This window comes from Herpailurus yagouaroundi, unplaced genomic scaffold, assembly GCF_014898765.1.
Source record: "Herpailurus yagouaroundi ecotype Mexico unplaced genomic scaffold, PumYag 202, whole genome shotgun sequence".
Classification (NCBI taxonomy): Eukaryota; Metazoa; Chordata; class Mammalia; order Carnivora; family Felidae; genus Herpailurus; species Herpailurus yagouaroundi.
This window is the reverse complement of record NW_024412433.1, coordinates 11,341,085-11,357,667: the sequence shown is the minus strand read 5'-3', so window position 1 is coordinate 11,357,667 and position 16,583 is coordinate 11,341,085. Positions and strand designations below refer to the sequence as shown.

Here is a 16,583-nt window from a genome sequence, read left to right as displayed (position 1 = left end):
AGCAGAAGGGGTTCATTGCTGTGTCTGTAGTGCCTACAGTAGGCGGGCACTTAGTAGGTGCTGAACAAAGGAGATTTGTGGAGGTAGAAGGTGCATGAAAAAGGAGATTCAAAAGGCCAGAAGGGTGGTCTTCAGAGCACAGAGGGAGGGGCCGGCCAGTGACAGGAGGAGTAGGGGGAGCACCACCATCGTTATAAGTCAAGGTAAGAAGGAGAGAGACGGCACTGAGTCAGGCAACTTTATAGATTCTATGGTAGGAAGTGCCTTCTCAGAGTGAAGGAGGAGGCATCTGGCATCTGAAGAAAGGGGACAAGATTGGAAGTGGTCATTGCCGGAGGAAGAAGGGGAGCCGAGCTGATGAGAGAAGAGAGGTGAGTGCAGAGGAGGGTGGGATGGAGGGTCCCACTAGTTCCCAGAATGCCTTCCACAGGGGCGCTCCCAGATCTCAGCCCCCTCCTGCGTCGCCATTGTCCTCCTACTCAACACCATTTCTGCCTGTTTTCCTTGTCTTGTTCTCTCCTTCCTTTGTTGTGATGGAATGAAGACACAGCCGAAGGTTGGAAAAAAGAAAGATCAGTTTCATTTGGAGGGATTGCGCAAGGCTAACACTTGAACTGTGTCTTTAAAAACGAACAGAATTTCAGGGGTGGAACTTCGGCTAACAACACAGTCACAAGGGACGTTTGGAAGGATAAAAGTTCAAGTAATGATTGTACGGCTGCTGTATTTCCTTAGTAAAAGCAAAAAGGTCTGAGTCACAGGAGGGATCTAGGGTGTGCTCTGTTGCCACCTTCATCCCATGGGGCTTTTGCTCTGTGGATACGGTTCCTTCTTCTGCAGGGTGTTCCCTGCTGAGTCTTGCCTGTTTCATTGCTCTTGTCTCTGTCTTAATTTCTAAGTGCTTCGCACACCGTGCAGCACATAGTGCCTGCACCATAAAGATTAACTACTAGTCCTAATGGTATTAATTCCCAAGCTCTCCCTTCTCGTGTAGGCTTGGGTTACTCTAGAGCCCCCGGCAGATGATTAGGCTGCAAAGCAAATTGGAGTCAGATTGTTACTGGTGAGTCTGGACTTTAGTTTAAAGACAATCAGCCGAGGACTGTTGAGTAACAACAAAATGTGCACCACTGGAAAATATAGCAGCAGAAGGTAGGATTTTTTTTTTTTAATATAGAAACAATAAAGTTTTATTAAATGGCATTGAGCCATTGTTGTACCATATACTAACCATGTGTAGGGATTTATTATACTTGATGAGGCTAAAGTCAATAGTTGGGTGCATTTTTAAGTGGTTTCTTTCCTCAGGGGCCCAAATTTTCCAAAGCTCTGTTCTGGCGGTCTTCGGTGTGTGGCTCAAGGACCCAGGCAGGGCCCTGAGGCTGGTAAGAGCATCCTTTTCAATTGCGCATCTGCGCCAGGCTGGGTTTTCTTTATGCATTTTGATCAAAACCACACCGTACAACAGTTTCAACACAGAAGGTAGATAATGAGAATCCAGGCGTCTTTGACTAAGTCAGACATTAAAGAGGTGTGCAGAAGTGTAAAACGATGTCACTGTGTTCACTAAATTTTGGGGAAAATGTAGTGCTTTCTCCCCCCCAAAAAAGTGCTATTTATGTGAGCAAGTCATGGACTGTTAGTGTTATTTTTAGATTAATGCAAACACTCTGAGGTCAGCTAATCAGAGGAGGGAGTCTCTGGGGACAGAGGAACTTCCTTCTGAAAGCTCACCTCCTCATCACCTTATGGTCTGGTCTGGGACTGGGACTAAATGTACACACGTGACTCATGCACAGAGAATTAATCACAAGGCAGGGCGCTAAGGTCCCGAAGATGAACCTGGGGACCGTGGGCTTCTCCACTGAGAATGATTTTTCTAATTGCAGTCAGGCTTCCCTATCCCAGGTAGGAGAGGTAGAAGTATCTTCTAGTCTAGATGTATGTAGCTAGCCTCTTTGATCTGTGACATACAGACCAGGGGTAGAAAGAGTGGATGTTGCAAGTTTTGTTTGTTTGTTTGTTTTTAACATTTATTTATTTTTGAGAGACAGAGAGAGGCAGAGCACAAGTGGGGGGAGGGGCGGAGAAAGAGAGAGAAGAGAGAGAGACGCAGCATCCGAATCAGGCTCCAGGCTCTGAACTGTCAGCACAGAACCGGACGTGGAACTCAAACCCACGAACCGTGAGATCGTGACCCGAGCCGAAGTGGGCCGCTTAACCGACTGGGCCACCCAGGTGCCCCGGCAACTTACCTCCTTTATTTAAGGTTCTATGTTCTCTTCCTCCCGCTGAAAGGACCCCTAAGAATTTTCCTGAAAGAGGTGTCAAGGGAGATAACAATTCCCCTGCGGAGATACTAGCAAGCAAGGCGAACAGTGGCCAGATGGGTCTCCTCCGGCTCATCTATTCCAAGACCAGCTATATTTGAAAACGGGCTAGCTGGGTTCTTTGCTAAATATTCCCACTGGGTGAAACAGAGATAAATTTACTTAAACGGAAAATATGTGACTTAATGGGACTAAAGGTGTCAGGAAATAAACAGGAAGGGCCTGAAGTTTTCCTATAGGAACTGAAATAAACAACAGGGAAGTGGTCACATGTCTTCCCCCGCCCACCTCCCGGGTTGGTATATAAGCCCCTCCCCCAGCAGGAGGCGGCACCAGACCTCCCTCACCTCCTGAGTCTCCCTCCTCCCCTCTCCTGAATCCTCTCTGCCGACACCATGGGGTGCTGTGGCTGCGGAAGTTGCGGTGGCTGCGGCGGCTGCGGCGGTGGCTGTGGTGGCTGCGGTAGCGGCTGCGGTGGCTGCGGCGGCGGCTGTGGCGGCTGCGGCGGCGGCTGCGGCGGCGGCTGCGGCGGCGGCTGCGGCAGCTGCACCACCTGCAGGTGCTACCGGGTGGGCTGCTGCTCCAGCTGCTGTCCCTGCTGCTGCGGCTGCTGCGGGGGCTGCTGCAGCGTCCCCGTGGTCTGCTGCTGCCGCCGCTCGTGTGGCTGCAGCTCGTGTGGCTGCGGCTCGTGTGGCTGCGGGAAGGGCTGCTGCCAGCAGAAGTGCTGTTGTCAGCAGAAGTGCTGTTGCAAGAAGCAGTGCTGCAGCTAGGCGGGCGGGCGGCCTCACCCCTGCCCAGGAGCTGCGGGAGCCCCCCTGTCCTGCAGGTGAGACTTGGCCCACCCTCCTCCGTCTCCTTTCCCTCGGCCTGTCACCAGCTTTCCCCCTCCTCCTGCTTTGTCCTTCCGAGAACCTCCTGTGCCCACGCTGGCACAAATCCTCCCTCCGCGCCACCGTGCAGCACGGAACCACGATGCAACCAAAGAGCTTGTGAGAAGACATCGGGGCAAAGTCCCAGCCTCCTGGGAGCCCCAAGGGTTTATTTGTGTGTCACGTTCCATCTCTGATAAATATTCGGGCCTGGCTTCTGGCCATTTTGGGGGTTTCTGCCCGCGTGCTGGCTCTTCTGTGGCTCTGTCTACATCTGCTGTTTTAAACTTCCTAATAAAGTGACTTGATGCACGATCACATCTCTTCGTTGGTCCCATTTTCTGTCCGTTCTTGTGTCGGCCACTCGGGCCGCTGAGCAGCAGATGGGGCTCTGACTCTGGCTCTGGCGCCCCGGCAGGGTCCTGTGGCCACCCCTGGACCCGACCCTGCACCCACAGCCCTTCATCAGAGAGCCACACGGCCCCCTCTGCTGCTGCCCCGAAATGACAGTTCACCTGACGGGCTTCTGTGCTCAGATTTACAGGGGGGATTTTCCAGGTGGGGCGAGGGCGGTGGGGATTGGTGGTGGTGAGGGGGTGCTTTGTGTCTTGAAACGGATTTAGGAAATGAAGAGGGTCCCAAAGGGAGGAAGAAGGCACGTAGGCCCTACCCTGCGGTGCCAAGCGGTTTCTGGGGAGTTTGGGGAGCATTGGCCCCGCCGGGGAGCTTGAGTGCTCTGGACGGCACTGGAAGGCTCTGGAAAGCTCTTGTTCTTGCTGGCATCCTTGGCTGTGCCTCCAACAGCCGTGTATTTCCTCTGCTTCTGCGGATTTCGGGCAGCAGCGAACTCACCCAGCAGGCCCTCGGGGAGGGGAGACCTTGCCTGAGCTGATTCCACTTACAGTGTCGACGTCAGGGCCCACCTCGTTGCCAGCCCAGCTTCGGCAGCAGGGCAACGGAGGGGTCCCCTTATTCAGCTCACGCTCCCTCCCCATGTCCATTCAGAAAAGAAAGGATGGGTGGTGAGTTGCTGTGGACCCCCCTCTACATGCATGGTTGCTTCTATTCCTCCTCATAACCCTTCGAAGTGGGTTGTATTAGACCCATTTCATCGATGAAAGGACTGAGCTTGAGGCAGTTAAGAAATTCACCGAAAGAAATGCAGCTAATAAATCCTGACTTAATCCCAGGTTCTTCTGACGTCGAACCTGGCAATCCTATTTCTCTACCTTATTGATTCTCAGAGTTTACACGCATGTCCTTGTTCATTTATTTCCTTCCCTTCTTCGTCTTCCCAAGCTCATGCATGCACCTGCTGTTATCTGGCTGTTCCTCACACCGCCAGGTGGTCCTTGAACCCTGCTGCCTGGGTGAGAGCCACATTCCAGCAAGTTCCTTCTCAGCACTCCTCAGAGGTATTTCTGGACCACACAAGGTCTCTGCTCATCCAGGTGACAGCTACTTAACTCACTACTGGGGGGTGGGGGCGGGATGTATCTGTCCACCAGTGCTTACCGCGGGAAGGAAGAGGAGTCTCGGTCTCCAGAAGCCGTCTCGGAGTTGGTGGATTTGCTCCGGGTTTCTTGACAAATGCTGTGGGAGGTACACGTTTACCATCGTTACCTAGGAGACATGGGGCTGGGGCTGGCAGGACTTTAGCTATTTTTTAAGTCTTACTGCTTACGCGTCTTGAACCCACCTAAGGTCATGTACAGAGGGCATGGTTTCAGCTTAAATCCTATCTTCCCCACTTGCCCACCCCTAGCCTAGGAAGTTCTTTGCCTCTGAGCTCCCATAACGCTTCCTTGTTTTATAGTATCGGATAACATATTCTGTGTCTTACTATTGTTACTTGTAAACAGGAGATGATGGTAGATAGATAGATAGATAAAATTGTATTTATAATTATATATATATATTGTTCTAATTATCTGTGTAACTTTTTAAATGTTTATTTATTTTTGAGAGAGAGAGAGGGTGCGAGCAGAAAGAGAGGGACAGAGGATCTGAAGCCGGTTCTGCGTTGACGGCTCGACGCGGGGCTTGAACTCACAAATTGTGAGATCATGACCTGAGCCGAAGTCAGAAGCGCAACCCCCTGAGCTGCCCAGGCGCCCCTGTATACATAATTTTTGAGGAACCTATCTATCTATAGATATAATTTTTTCCGTTCTGTCCCACTGATGTAACTGTCCAGTCAGGCTCCAGAATGGTGCTCACTCACTGTGCCTTGTGCTGTCCAGATACTGGGGCTAGGAGACGGTGAACGACGGCTCCTGGCTAGGGGCTACTCACGTGATGAGGGACACAAACAAGTACATGGGAAATACTGTGTAATGTGACAAGTGCTATGGCTGGGAGCGGCGTGCGGTGTCACGGAGATGCAAGAAGACCTAACCCAGGCTTCGGGTGGGGTGCCAGGGTCATAGAAAAGCTCATGGACGAAGTGACACTTAGACCAAGTCCAGAAAGGTTAAGGCAACCTCTGGGAAGAGGGCGTGTCAGGGGACAGGGCGGGGCTGGGGTCTATATCAGGCAGAGGCACCTAACTGTGTGCAAAGGTCAGAGGTGAGAGGCAGCGTGACCAACGGGGGCAGCCCGAGTTCGGTGTGGCTGCAGAGTGGAGGGTGACGGTGTCACGTGAGGAGACGGGGCTGGAGAGGTGAACAAAGTCCGGACCAGGAAAAACATTGCACAAATGGGCGGACGTTGTGTTCCACACTGTGCAAGATTCTTTGGAGGGTTTCAGTGGAGGAGTGATATACTTTGGAGAAAATACCAGTCTGGCAGCACAGGGAGAATGGGCGGAGGGAGAGGGAGAAACCCAGACAAGAAGCTGCTGTGGTGATCTGGGCACTGATGATGGCGGCTGGACCTGCCATACAATGGGACATTCGAGAAACATTTCGAGGTTGAGTGGAGAAGCAAATGGACTCAAGAATCCAAGAGTGGGGGCTCCAGCCTAGACAGGTGGGCGGACACTAGATATGGCAGGTGAACTAACCAGGGCAGGTGGGGGAGCCGGGGGAACGGGTCGTTGCGTCACCCATGGAGCCAACGATATTGATGGTGGCCGCTGACGTTTCTAGCAAGCCTCCTCCCATGTGGTCCACACGACAATCTAAGAGGCAGGTATGAAAATCATCCGCACTGTGTACGTAGGAAATCAGGGTTGTGAGGGGGAGTCTCTCAGCCTCTGTATGGCGGAGCCTGGATCAAATCCAGTCAGCTGGCTGCCACGCTGGCTTTCTCAGCTCCCAGATGGTGCTGTAGAGCAGGTGTGCAGGTGGGAACCAGCTTTGCTCATCTTGGTGGCCTTGTAGAACCTGGCATGGCGTTCATGGTGGAGGCCTTTCTCCTGGAGTGATTAGAATTGCAAAGCTGCTCCAGGGGCAATGGGGTCTTAAGTCGTTTGTACTCGTCTAACCACACGTATCTTCCCTCCTGCCACAGTCTTTAATAGGAGAGGGTACGCCATGTTTGTGTTGGTAGATTTGTGGAGGCATTGAAAGAACGAGTCGATACTAAACCGTGTTAAATGCTTGTGTAGTAAGCTGCGGGGTTGGGACGAGGGGAGGCCGAGTCAGGCAAGTGCGGTGTCCAGCCCTCTGTTTTGGTAAAATGTCGTTATGGTTTTCATCAGGGACTTCTTGCACCTACTTTGATTTTTTTTTAAATATTGCATTAAAAATATCGTGATGATTTCAGGTTTTGGGTGCCACCTTAAATTTTCACCCCAGGTGGGTGCCTCATTCACCCCACATTAGCCTTGGGAAGGAGCGTTACACGGATCCAAACATTCCCCACTTACCCTACCGCTGTTATTTCTATGCAGATACAAAAATAGATTTTCTACATGGAATAGTATTCATTTGTTGGAAAGAAATACCACTTTAAATTGGTTATTCGCAGACTGTGACTAGGCGCCCGTGATCCCAAAGACTGGTAAATAAATAGGAAAGCCATCCCAGTTCTGGGAACAAAACAGGTTCCACGGAGGAGGGAAGTCAGTTGCAAAAGCTCAGAGAAGGGTGTGGCTTATTTGAGCGGGACAGAGAGCAAAAGAGGCCACCCTCGTACCCCACTGCAGCTCGTCGGGGTATCAGGTCAAAAACAGTTTGCCTGTACTCAGAATTCCTTTTGGACTGAGCATGCTGCATAATCCAGACCAGGGTTTGGCAAAGTTTTCCGTCAAGGACCGGATGAATGTCACATGATCTCTGTCGCAATGACTCAATTTAGCCACTGTGACTGGAAACTCCCACAGACAACACTTAAACGTGTGAGTGGCTTTGTTCCAATAAAACCTCGTTTACAAAGATAGGTGGCAGGCCAAAAGTGGGCCTTAGCGTGTTGACCCCTGATCTAGACGCTGAACTTTGAAGACAGGAGGTACAGGGTTGCGGCGTGGTTGAGAGGGCTGGCTCTGGGATCAGGCTGCCTGTGCCGCTGTCCTGACTCCAGTTTCTTTGTGGCCTTAAGACAATTAATGTTCCAGTGTCTTACTTTTTCTTCATCTGTAAACTGGGAGCATGGACAGTATATTCTTTGGAAGGTTATTGCAAGAATCAAGGCAGATAAAATACTTAGAATTATTTCTGGAATATTAAAAGAGCTGAAAAAAAAATAGAGGTGGGTGGGTGGCTCAGTCGGTTAAACGACCGACTGTTGATTTTGGCTCAGGTCATGGTCTCACGGTTCATGGGATCAAGCCCTGCATCGGGTTCCACACTGAGCGTGGAGCCTACTTCAGATTCTCTCTCACTTTCTCTCTTTCTCTCTCTGCCCTTCCCCTGCTCATGCACATACACACACCCTCTGTCTCTCTTTCAAAATAAACACACATTTTATTATTAAAAAAAATTTTTAATGTTTATTATTGAGAGACAGAGAGTGTGTGCATGGGCGGGAGGGGGGGGGCCAGCCGGGGCGGAGAGAGGAGCCGAGGAGACACAGAATCCGAAGCAGGCTCCAGGCTCCGAGCTGCCAGCACAGAGCCCGACGCAGGGCTTGAACTCATGGAGTGTGAGATCATGACCTGAGCTGAAGTCGGATGCTCAACCGACTGAGCCACCCAGGCGCCCCGAACTGTAGTCGCTTCTAAGACATAAGCCCATTGTGTTCATTAGTGAATGTATTATGACGAACAAGAATTTTAATAAGACATTTGCATTTGAGATCCTTGAATTTTTAACGTGGATGGAATTTCCTACCTAGAGTCATCTCATTGGTCTCTCTATAGGTTTTCGTCTTTAATGTATCCTACAAGCTGCTGCCAGGTACGTGCTCCTAAAATACCATTTCTACATGCCACATAATTCGCTTGCAAAAGAAACATCGAAGTCTCTCTGACCTATAGTTCAGACTTAGTTTCAACTTGTATTTGCAGCCTGAATACCTACTAATTCTCTGGAATAAACTTTCCACTATAGGCACATGTGCTTTCTTTTCTGCCTCCTGGAGAAGTCTTGTATTTTCCCTTACGACGTGCAGCCTACCTCGAAATACTCACGTTGGCTAACATTTATGAGGTCTGTCCCAAGCTCTAAGTGTTTCTGTGTATGATCATATTTACAGTCCTATGGTATAGGGATTATTATTTTCATCAGGAAATTGAGGTATAGAAAAATCAGGTCGCACCGCTGGAGGTGGAGGGAGGAAGCAGCTCATGCAGGGTGACCCCAGACTGTACCCCCACCCGCTGCTCCTTCCTCCTCTCTACCTGTTCCCATCTGGTTTCCCATTCGAGACTCAGTTTGAGCTCTGCCTGCTTCATAAAGCTTTCCTACTTTCTCTATGTGATTGGATTTAATTAGCCCCTCCTTGGAACTCTTGCAAGGCTTAATATTCCCTTGGAACTTAATCAGCCCATACTCGGAGTCAACTCTTATTAGGCTATTATTTAAATCTTCTTTGTTCCTCAGTTTACCCAGTTATTTCTTCTTATCTCTCTGATCAGCTGGAGTTACTTAGAAGTACATTTCCTTGTGCTGCCCACTTGGCCTGGCACGTAAAATGGGTTCAGCAAATGTTTGTTAACTTGGCTTGCTTTTGCTCAAGGGTTTATCATCCCAGGTAGAACTATAAGCAGGAAGTTAATTGATAGATGCACTGAATGGTAGCCTCTGTTTACAACAGCCACGCCTGGTTATTTTTAACTGGCATGCTTAGCATTTGAGCCAGGCTTTAGGCAAGAATTTGTGCTACTGACTAATGGGTCACACATTTGAATGCTCTCTGGTTGCCAATGACCAGGCTGTACTGCTGGGGAGTTGGGATTATTGTATCTCCCAACAGGATGAAGCTGAGCAGACGTTCCCATATCTAAGTTAACCTGAATGTGGTCACACTTTGAGATCTGATCATTGTCCAATGTTATTTTTTCCAGCTTTGGTACAAATTCAAGAGAAGCAAAGAACCCATTCGATGGGATCTGTGTAGGAGTCTAGTCTTTGGCTAACTGTAGGGATTCCTGAACTCTTTTACAATGGAAAGCATTGTTAAGATTAAATATTATGGTGATCTTGGTGTGCTTTGAGTCCTTATTTCTTTAGTCTCTGTCTTTTGCCAGCTTAACTAATTTTTTTCCATCATCCCTCGGGCCCTGTGGAGTATCCCTAAAAGACATCCCCTTGCCACATCCAGTGACATCCATTCTAAACTCTAGAGTGGCAGGCGCAACTTTTCTGTCCTTTAGGAGGGAAAGAGGAACACCTTTTTACATAATGTAAAGGTCTCCTATCCTTTCACTAACAAAAAATAATGGAAACACAGTTAAATGTTCAAGATAAAAACAAATGATTCAATTTCCTTTATAGACCTTAAGTAACGTCGTGTGGTGCTAATCCCTCCCATGTCAGTCCATTTAAGAGCAGAGCTTCTGAATGACAATTTCAATTCCATCATGATCCTGTCAATATCTTCTTTATTATTTGGATATCTTGTTTGAAAGATGGCCTGGAGAGCGGGGCATGGGGGGCCCCAATGAAGAATTTCTCTAAACTTTTTCACCTTGACGTTCCACAAATACACTTGGAGCACATGTACCATATGCAGAAACTTACATATTCACCTAATGGTAGGGAGGATTGATACCAAAACAGGGAGCAATAGCAAGTATATGAAGGGGAAGGAATAGAGTTGACTAGCTCATTAAGCTAGAAGAAGTAGTTGGAAAGCCATATGGGTCACCACAAATATTTATCAGTTCTGCTTCCATGATGTCACGTACATTTAGGCAATGACAGTCCCATCTGAGCCTCAGCTCTACTGGTCTGGGGATTCTGACATGTCTGGTTAGGTCTTGAGAAATGGGGAGGTGGGTCTGCCAGGGGTCACTTGGGATGAAGACTGAGGCACAGCCTAACAAAAACAAAAGCAAGTAAAGTCGTTTTAAGGGACAAGAGCCAGGCGATAGGGTTAATTCCTGTGACCAATGACCCAATTACTAAAGGTCTTTTGAGTGGTTCATGTCGTGGACCTATAGAAGTTGAATCTCATGATGGACTTGGACTTGAGGCCTATGGAAAAAAAGGCAATGAGAAACACTTTGTGTGAGGCCCGGTGGGTCCAGGGTGTGGTACAAGGTGGGGGAAGACATTTTCTCCATTGCAGCAGAGGGACATCAGGGCAAGATGATGTTGGTGCAGATGTGGCCAGGAAGGTTGGCCGTGGTAGTTACTACAAGACAGTGTGATGGCTGGTGGCAGTGTGGGCTCCATCATGGTATGGCTTTGGCTTAGGACCTTCACCCCTCAAACAGTACCTGCAGCAGGTGGGATCCACCATGTGCCTTCGTGGTTTTTCCTGCCCCCCCAGGCCTCAGACTTACATCACTGCAGGCCCTGGGGGACTGGCCGGGGGGAGAAAAGGACCCTCTCCCAGGGCCACTGAGTGCTACATTCTTGAGCCCACTGATACCTTGTGGGGACCCCAGGATGATGGTTGTTGGGGCAGGATGTTGTTGGACTCTGAAGAGGGGTGAGAGGACCTACACAATACATAATGATGAGCAAAATTCAGTTAATCAACTGATCAGTACATTCAACAATATTTACTGACCACTTACTGAGCGACTAAGTAGCAAATCTAGTAAAACACCGTGTGTTACTGTTAATGTGATGCTGTTTTCTGTCCGGTAATGGGGCTCCTCTTGGGAATGTTCCATGCCCTGCTTACCATTTGTTCCTTCCCTCTCTTCCCCAGTCTCTAGACCGCTGAGGCTATCAGGCGAAGACTGTTGCAAAAGCCTTTTGACTCATCCCTATTTTTTTTAATTAAAAAAAAAAATTTTTTTTTTAAGTTTACTTATTTATTTTGAGAAAGAGCACAAGCAGGGGAGGGGCAGAGAGAAGGAGAGGCAGAATCCCCAGCAGGCTCTGCACCATCAGCACAGAACCCGGCGTGGGGCTCAAACTCACAAACTGTGAGATCACGACCCGAGCTGAGATCAAGAGTCAGAGGCTTAACTAACTGACTGCGCCACCCAAGTGCCCCTAACTGGTCTCTATTTTTGGTCTCGCCTTCCCACATCCTGGTTCTGTCGTCAGTCCCCTTCCAGAACCCGGAATCCTAGTTCTCACTGACTCCACACCTCTAATGCTTCTTTACCAGAGCACAGGTGTCCCCTGCTCTCTGGAAGTGGAGCATTCCTATGAACACTTTCAAAAACCAAAGTGGCGGAAAGTGGTGAGTCAATTACCATTAACTTACACGGAGCAAATGCTGAGCGTTCCCAGAACCCCAAATCACCTCTCTTTGGCTTTTTTGCAACCTTAGGACACAGCTTGCCGACAGATGCACAAAATCAGTGGAGACAACGCACAGATACTCAGAGACGCAGTTCAAAGCTCTGGAGGCCGGATGCGGAGACGGGGAGTTGCTGAGGGTGCGTCCCCGAGAAGGAGCTGGGTGGGGGCGGGGGGGGGCTGCTCTTCTGCTCAGGGGCAGTGCTGCCTCTACAAATGCTGAACGCTACTGGGGCCTTTATTGTAAAAGTGAACAACCTCTTGAGATTTCTTTCGTTAGCAAAAACAGCAGGTCCTAATGTAGGTCTTTGTAAAAGCAAAGTAGCCTAACTACTGAAGGCCTGAGCTTTCGAAACGCGGGGGACACCTGAACCCAAGGATCTCTACCCTTACCTATGTTCATCTATGAACATCTATGTTCCCAGGCTGGGCTCTCAGTGTCCTCAGCCCTCCCTGCTCCCCCTGGGTCCCACCTTGTAAGTGCCAGCTGCAGGCCTATGGGGGGCGCTGCCTGGATCGCCCCTCACATTTTCCCATCTCCCATCCTTACTGAAGGTCTTATATGGGAAGGAAGACTTTCCCGCGATAGAGGGTCCCTATCAGTCTTCCCAATTCCCTTTCTCCTACATAAACTCAGAATCAACTTCTTCTTTTAAACAGATGTTTATTCATTCTGAGAAAAAATGAGAGAGAGTGTGTGCATGAGAGTGGGAGGGGCAGAGAGAGAGAGAGAGAGAGAGAGACAGAATCCCAAGCTATCAGCGCAGAGCCCAACATGGAGTTCGAGCCCACAAACTGCGGGATCATGACCTGAGCCGAAATCAAGAGTCAAACACTTAACCGACTGAGCCACCCAGGCGCCCCCCCGAATCCACTCCTTTTTTTCTATAGCTCTGAGAAAGTCAATGCACAGGGTTATTCTGGTTCTTGTCCGTGTATTGGAATTCTTTGCGTGGATTCATCTTGCAGATGTCAGAGTTACTTCGTCGTAAGACAAGGATAATTCAACAACTATTTATTAAATTGTGTACGCTGCTTCCCCCCAAGTTTACTCAATGGAAAATCTTAATGTGCCTGAAAACAGAAGTTCAGGGGCCCTTTCAGATAAGAACAGATGAATCTTGAAGGTCAGAGCACTGGGGAGAAATGTGTGTGAGCTGAAGGCACAGAGGAAATGCTTGCTCACTGGGTGTTTTCCAGGATAGTTATTTAAGCAATTGCATTGCTCTGTCTTTATCCTGGCACAAGAAAGAACAACTACTAAAAATCCACAGGGCATGATCACATTCCAACAAAAAAGTAGCAGCCAGAAATGAATCAGCTATTTTACACAGCGGTTATCTTAGGACTGTAGTGACTGAAGTCAGGTAGGTGCAGGCATGATTTACAGGTCTGTGCAACGGAGAGCCCCAAACCACTTCCCTGTCTTTCTGTTCTGAAAAGCAGGACACAGTTGCATTTACAAAGAAGTCATCTTTAAGACTTTAAAAAAATTCAACTGTAATTAACCTACGGTGAGACGTTAGTTTCGGGTGTACAATGTAGGGATTCCACACTTCCTTACCTTACTCAGTGCTCATCATGGGTGAACTCTTAATCCCCTTCACCCGTTTCACCCAATCGTCCACCCACCTCCCCTCTTGGTAACCATCACTTGTTCTGTGTAGTTAAGAGTCTGGGTTTTTTTGCTTGTCTCTTTTTTTAATTTGTTTGTTTGCTGTGCTTCTTAAATTCCACATATGAGTGAGATCACATGGTATTCGTCTTTCTCTGACTTCTTTCACTTCGCATTACACCCTCTCGATCCATCCATGTTGTTGCAGACGGCAAGATTTCATTCTTTTCTATGGCTGAATAACATTCCATTGTAGATAGATGCCACATCTTCTTTATCCGTTCATCTATCGATGGACCCTTGGGTGGCTTCTCTTGGCTATTGTAAGTAATGCTGCAGTAGCCATAGGACGGCATGTATCTTTCTGAATTGGTGTTTTTGTAACTTCTTGGGGAAATACCCAGGAGTGGGATTACTGAGTCATATGGTAAATTCTATTTTTAATTTTTTAAGGAATGTCCAATCTGTTTTCCACAGTGGCTACACCAGTTTGCATTCCCACCAGTAGTGCACTAGGATTCCTTTTGCTCCGTATGCTTGCCAACACCTGTCATTTCTTGTGTTTTTTATTTTAGCCATTCTGACCAGTGTGAGGTGATTGCCCCTTGTAATTTTGAGTTTCATTTCCCTGATGATGAGTGATGTTGAGCATCTTTTCATGTGTCTGCTGGCCATCTCTACATCTTCTTTGGAAAATTGTCTGTTCATGTCCACTGACCATATATTAATTGCATCGTTGCCTTTTGGGTGTTGACTTGTATAAGTTCTTTATATATTTTGCGTATTAACCTCTTATTGGATGCGTCATTTGCAAATAACCTCTCCTATTCATCTTTTGGTTTTGTTGATGCTTGTTGTCACCGTGCAAAAGCTTTTTGCTTTGATATAGTTGCAATAATTAATTTTGCTTTTGTTTTCTTTGCCAAAAGAGACATATCTGGAAAAATATTTCTTTTTTAAAAAATGCTTATTTATTTATTTTTGAGAGAGAGAGAGAGAGTGAGTGAGTGTGGGGAAGGGCAGAGAGAGAAGGAGGGAGAGAGAATCCCAAGCAGGCTCCACATTAGCAGTGCAGAGCCTGACCCAGGACTTGATCCCATGAACTGTGAGATCATGACTTTAGCTGAAATCAAGAGTTGGTCACTTAACTGACTGAGCCACCCAGGCACTTCTGGAAAAATATTTCTGTGGCTGATGTCAAAGAGATTACTGCCTATGTTTTTTGTTTTGTTTTGTTTTTTGTTTTGTCTTGTTTTGTTTTTTTCCTAAGACTTTTATGGTTTCAGGTCTCACATTTAGGTCTTTCATTTTGAGTTTACTTTTGTATATGGTGTAAGAAAGTGGTCCAATTTCATTCTTTTGCATGTAACTGCCCAGTTTTCCCAACACGATTTGCTGAAGAGACTGTCTGCTTCCTATCGTATAGTCTTGCCTCTTTTGTTATAGACTGATTGACCATAAAAGCTTGGGTTTATTTCTGGACTCTTCATTTTGTTCTGCTGATCTATGTACTTCTTTTTGGCCAGTACCATACTGTTTTGATTACTATAGCTTTGTAGTACACCTTGAAAACTGGGATTGTGATACATCAAGTCTTGCTCTTTTTTTTTTTTTCAAAAAAGCTTTGGCTATTCAGGGTCTTTTTCGGTTGCGTAGAAATTTAGGATTATTTGTTCTAGTTCTGTGAAAAATGCTGTTGGTATTTTGATAGGGATTGCATTGCATGTGCAGATTGCTTTGGGTAGTATTTTATTTTATTTTAACAATGTTGGTTCTTCCAACTCATGAACATAGACTATCTTTCCATATACTTGTGTTGTCTTTAATTTCTTTCACCAAAGTTTTATAGTTTTCAGAGTACAGGTCTTTTACCTCCTTTAAAGTTACTTTAAAAAGTAACCTTCTGTTACTTTTTAACAGAAACCAAAAAGTAACCCGAAGTGTGTCCTGTGTTAAAGGCCCGGTTCATAACATTATTCCAAGCTCCTTTGACTCAGGCTCATTCAGGGGGCTGACAGGACACCTGGGCTTGCCTCATTTGTGTGCCACTCGGACTGTCCCAGGATGGCCAGTAAAAGCAGTTTCATATTCCGCAATAGTTGACAGAACCTTACCTGCAGACTGTGCTGATTGCCTTCACTATTTACCCTTAACTGGAAAGAGTGATCTGAATACGGATGGCCCAATGGAAGCAACCAATTCAAGGAAGCAGTCCATGGCGGGCTGGTCCACGATCGCTAGGAACTGAGCCTAGAGGTTTGTTTTTCTCTTTTAATAGGCTGATGATAGCAGAAGCCTGCTCAAGTCTGGCACATGGCTTGGGAATGCTGTGCTCAGGATGTGCTTCTATCGTCTGGCAGAATGTGAAGGACGCTCTGTAATAACCCCTGATAACACTGGATCCCTTCTCCTTGGAACCACAGTCCCCTCCTAACTGATGTTACAGGATGAAGAAACACCCAAGGAACTCTGCCTTGGGAGGACGAAATAATATGACCTGGGATCACCTTTCCCTTTGAATCTCAAAACGTCCTCTTCTGTCTAAAAGGATGCTTCACCACTTTGCAAATGGTAATAAATGGTGCAAGAATGAAAAAAAAAATCTTTGACCTGGGCTGATAGGACCAAGAAATGTGAAACATACCCAAGGGAAACTCTGATCCACTTAGACTTCTACCAGAAAAAAAATTGCCCCAAATCCTCCAAAACCACCCCCCCCCCCGGCAAACAAACAAAAAAACCCAGGATTTCATAGTTACTTCCTGTCCTATTTTAAACAGGACCTTAAAAAGACAAGTAAAAGATAAATTTAGCAAGGTTTACAAGTCAGAAGGACCCATTAAGGAAGTGCACAAAAGGCCATGTGAGGTTCTGCTATGGATATTTGTATCAACAACAACAACAACAACAGGGAAGTGGCCTTGAGTCCTGGGTCAGGACTCTCCCCCAGGGTTGGTATATAAGCCCCTCCCCCCGCAGGAGGCGGCACCAGACCTCCCTCACCTCCTGAGTCTCCCTCCTC

The 16,583-nt window shown here is 47.5% G+C and overlaps 1 protein-coding gene across 1 annotated transcript in view; it reads left to right on the top strand.

The window, feature by feature from the left end:
• The first annotated feature begins 2,607 nt into the window (after nt 1-2,607).
• Nucleotides 2,608-16,583, top strand: part of LOC121014475 (small cysteine and glycine repeat-containing protein 4-like) — a 24,368-nt gene continuing 10,392 nt past the window's right edge. The window contains exon 1 of the mRNA XM_040450808.1: nt 2,608-3,069. Coding sequence (XP_040306742.1) covers nt 2,726-3,069 — 344 coding nt within the window. The 5' untranslated portion in view covers nt 2,608-2,725. The remainder of the gene's footprint in view (nt 3,070-16,583) is intronic.